At 65.5% G+C, this 313-nt stretch overlaps 1 protein-coding gene across 1 annotated transcript in view; it reads left to right on the forward strand.

Annotated features, from left to right (window-relative positions):
• Positions 1 to 313, forward strand: part of LOC104618559 (disks large homolog 3-like) — a gene marked incomplete at both ends in the record, with an annotated part of 17,237 nt that overhangs the window by 11,280 nt on the left and 5,644 nt on the right. The window contains 1 exon segment of the mRNA XM_010284189.1: positions 167 to 302. Within this exon segment, the coding sequence (XP_010282491.1) occupies positions 167 to 302 (136 nt within the window).

The following is a 313-nucleotide window of genomic DNA, read 5'->3' on the forward strand; positions in this document are numbered from 1 at the left end:
TGCTGGTTGGCTGGGCTATCGCGGTGGGGCAGCCGGGTGGCCCCTTGCCTGTTGGGTTTGGAGCAGGGTGGAAAGCCCAGTGAGGCAGAGGGGCCATGGTGCCAGCCCGGGGCTCCATCCATCCGTCTGTCCCTCAGCCCTCACCTGCCCTCTCACTCCCCCTCAGGCCTGGGGTTCAGCATCGCAGGGGGCATCGGGAACCAGCATATCCCTGGGGACAACAGCATCTACATCACCAAGATCATCGAAGGAGGCGCTGCCCAGAAAGACGGGCGTCTGCAGATTGGGGACCGGCTGCTCGCCGGCAAGCCCA

This window comes from Phaethon lepturus, unplaced genomic scaffold (assembly GCF_000687285.1).
Source record: "Phaethon lepturus isolate BGI_N335 unplaced genomic scaffold, ASM68728v1 scaffold27113, whole genome shotgun sequence".
Taxonomy (NCBI): Eukaryota; Metazoa; Chordata; class Aves; order Phaethontiformes; family Phaethontidae; genus Phaethon; species Phaethon lepturus.